General features: G+C 43.0%; 1 protein-coding gene across 1 annotated transcript; it reads left to right on the forward strand.

Moving 5' to 3' along the window:
* Positions 1,137-2,561, forward strand: LOC107633245. Its single transcript, XM_021117325.1, has 2 exons — positions 1,137-1,261; positions 2,177-2,561. Exons 1-2 carry the CDS (start codon positions 1,137-1,139, stop codon positions 2,559-2,561), a joined length of 510 nt encoding a protein of 169 aa, XP_020972984.1.

A 3,990-nucleotide genomic window follows, 5' to 3' on the forward strand; every position in this document is an offset into this window, starting at 1 on the left:
AGTGCAAGAAATGTAAATTGCGGAATCTTAAAGTGCAAGGAATGTAAATTGCTTGAAATGTAAAGGGGATTGGGATGTGGATTTGCAGAATTTAATCAAGGAAAAGTTAAATTGCATTAAACAGAAGAGTAAAAGGAAATTGGGATTGAACCAGAAATGAAGCAGAAAGGTAAATGAACATAAGAAGAATTAAACAGAGAATTGAAATGGGAAATTCAGATCTCAGGGCCCAGAGACTAGAAAACTTTAGCTTGCTTGTAGCTCAAGAAAGTGCATAATTCTAATGAAAACAAAAGAAAAAGACTAGTTAAAATAGGCTAGGATGACTTGTCATCACCGCCGTCAAAAAGGAAGATGGTGAAGTGGTCACCACAAGAGTGCAAAATGCTTGGCGGGTGTGCATCGATTATAGAAGGTTGAATGCCGCAACAAGGAAGGACCACTACCCTTTGCCATTCATTGACCAAATGTTGGACCGACTTGCGGGTAAATCCCATTATTGCTTTCTTGATGGTTTTACTAGTTACTTCTAGATTCACATTGCTCCTGAGGATCAGGAAAAGACCATATTTACTTGTCCCTTTGGCACCTTTGCTTACAAAAGGATGCCATTTGGGTTATGCAATGCACCCGCCACTTTTCAGCGGTGTATGACTAGTGTCTTTTCCGATCTTATGGAGAGTTGTCTGGAAGTCTTTATGGATGACTTCAGTATATATGGAACTTCATTTGATAGTTGCTTAGAGAACTTGGCCAAAGTCTTAGCTAGGTGTGCTGACACCAACCTTGTCCTGAATTTTGAAAATTGTCACTTCATGGTGAGACAAGGCATAGTGTTAGGACACGTAGTCTCTAATAAGGGCATTTCTGTGGACCTGGCCAAGGTCGATGTCATTACTAGTTTACCTCACCCCTCATCTGTGAGGGACGTCCGTTCCTTTTTGGGGCATGCAGGATTCTATAGGCGCTTTATCAAGGATTTTAGCAAGATTGCATTGCCATTGTCGCGCCTACTCCAAAAGGACGTGGACTTTGAGTTTGATAGTGCTTGTGCGGATGCATTTGAGGAGTTAAGAAGAGCTCTTACCACGGCACCAATTGTGAGGGGCCCTAAGTGGATACAGCCATTCGAGATAATGTGCGACGCATCAAATTATGCCGTAGGTGCCGTGCTTGCACAGCGTGATGGTAAACTCGCTTATATCATTGCTTATTCCTCAAAAACATTAGATGCGGCACAATCCAAATATACTACTACGGAGTAAAAACTCGTAGCTATTGTTCATGCATTAGACAAATTCAGATCTTATTTGCTAGGGTCCAAAATAGTGGTATATACGGATCATGCAGCTTTAAAGTATTTGTTGACAAAGAATGAGTCAAAACCTAGGCTCATACGTTGGATCTTGCTCTTGCAAGAGTTCGACATTGAGATTAGGGATCGAAGTGGGTCTCAAAATTTGGTTGCAGATCATTTAAGCCGCGTTGAAAATCTTAAATATGACCCATTTCTGATTGATGACTCATTCCCTTTGGATAGTCTGCATGCTATTTCGGATAGCTTTCCTTGGTTTGCACCTATGGCGAACTACTTGGTTGCTAAGATCTTCCCTCCTAACTTTTCTAAAAATCAAAAGGACAAGTTGAGGTGTGATTCTAAATATTACATTTGGGATGACCCTCACTTGTGGGAGAGGGGAGTAGATTAAGTAATTCGAAGATGTGTCCCGAAATCTGAAATCCAACCCATTCTTGAAGCTTGTCATTCATCCGAGTGTGGCGGCCACTTTGGCCCACAACGGACGGCTAAAAAGGTTTTGGATTGTGGATTCTGATGGCCAACGTTATTCAAGGATGCTAACCAATTCTGTGTGTCGTATCACCAATGTCAGAAGTCGGGAAATGCATCCTAAAGGGATGAAATGCCTCAACAACCAATGTTGTTCTGTGAAATCTTTGATGTATGGGGCATAGACTTTATGGGGCCATTTCCTAACTCAAGTGGGTATCTATATATTTTGTTGGCGGTTGACTATGTATCAAAGTGGGCGGAAGCGATACCTACCCGCCTTGATGACGCTAATGCCGTGATTTCTTTCATTAGAAACAATATTGTGTGCCGCTATGGATCGCCACGAGCAATCGTGAGCGACCAAGGTTCCCACTTTTGCAACAGGAAAGTAGAGGCACTACTCAAGCGCTATGGGGTATTACATAAGGTTTCAACTGCTTATCACCCCCAAACCAACGGACAAGCGGAGGTGTCCAACCGGGAGATTAAGCAAATTTTGGAGAAAGTGGTGAATCCACAAAGGAAAGACTGGAGCTCTCAGTTGGGAGATGCACTATGGGCATATAGGACGGCCTATAAGACCCAATTAAGGATGAGTCCCTTTCGAATCGTCTATGGCAAGGCATGCCATCTTCCAGTGGAGATTAAGCATAAGGCCTATTGGGTGGTTAAGCAGTGTAACATGGATTTTACCAAGGCGGGTATAGCCAGAAAATTGCTACTAGAGGAGCTTGAGTGTCTTAGGATGGAAGCATATGAGAATGCTTGAATCTATAAGGAAAAAACCAAGGCATTTCATGATCACCATATCCGAAAAAAGGATTTTCAAGAAGGTGACGAAGTTCTCCTCTACAACTCGAGGCTCAGATTCATGCCTGGAAAGCTCCGTTCAAGATGGGAAGGACCCTTTAAGGTGAAGGAGGTAAAGCCCTATGGAGTGGTGGAATTATTTGACCCTCAAAGTGATACAACTTTCAAGGTGAATGGACATAGAGTGAAGAAGTACCATGTCTACAAATCACCAAGGGAAGTGGAGGTGCTCCTGCTTGAGGATGCACTAAAAAGAGAGGAAGCTTAAGGACATGACTGTCTAACTTAAGGACATTAAAGAAAAGTGCTTGGTGGGAGACACCCCACCATGGTAAAATCTTTCTTGTGTATATTTTCTTGCTTCTAGCTCTAGATTCTTGTGAATTTTGTGATTTCTTGGTGTTGTTGAGTTGCTTATGTGTGCTAGCTTTTGTTTATTTTGTTGAATTGTTATGATATCCATGTAGATTTCATTAATCTTGGTATGGATAAATTGATAAGGTTAGAGAAAATACTTTATTTTGAGTAGTGCATGAATTTGTGAGTGTTTTCTTGACTATCTAGCTTGAATACCTGCCCGGAATGTGTTAAAAATACCTTTCTCTATGTTGTTAAAAAAAGGGATGCACGCTTAAGCGTGCAGGACGCGTGCGCGTCGCTTGTGTTTTTGCAACTCTGGGTACATTTTCCCGAGAGTTGCGCGAGCATTGCACAAGCACTGCGCACCACGCGCGAATTCCTACCCACGCGTATGCGTGAGGCACGCCCACGCATCACTTGTCCCCCTCTGCTTGTCCACGCGTGCGCGCACATGACACGTATGCGTCGATCGCTATGTGTGGTACTCTGGGTACATTTTCCCGAGAGTTGCGCAAACATCGCGCAAATACTGCGCACAACGCGCACCTCCTACTCACGCGTACGCGTGTAGCACACTCACGCATCATCGTGCTTTCTACCCATCCACGCGTGTGCGCACATGACGCGTTCGCGTCAATCACCTTACATGCCCCCTAGTACATGACACCCAAGATTTGCTAAAGCACTGCGCAAAGCGCGCAGTTATCTCCACGCATACGTGGTGCACGAAATTACAATCACACTTTTTCAATTCCACACAACTAACCAGCAAGTGCACTGGGTCGTCCAAGTAATACCTTACATGAGTAAGGGTCGATCCCACGGAAATTTGTCGGCTTGAAGCAAGCTATGGTTATCCTTGTAAATCTCAGTCAGGCGAGTTCAAATAGTTATGAGGTTTTGATAATTGAAATATAATTAAAACAGAAAATAAGATATAAATACTTATGTAATTCATTGGTAGAATTTCAGATAAGCGTATGGAGATGCTTGTTGCTTCTGAACCTCTGCTTTCCTATGGCCTTTAT

Source organism: Arachis ipaensis, chromosome B03 (assembly GCF_000816755.2).
Source record: "Arachis ipaensis cultivar K30076 chromosome B03, Araip1.1, whole genome shotgun sequence".
NCBI lineage: Eukaryota > Viridiplantae > Streptophyta > Magnoliopsida > Fabales > Fabaceae > Arachis > Arachis ipaensis.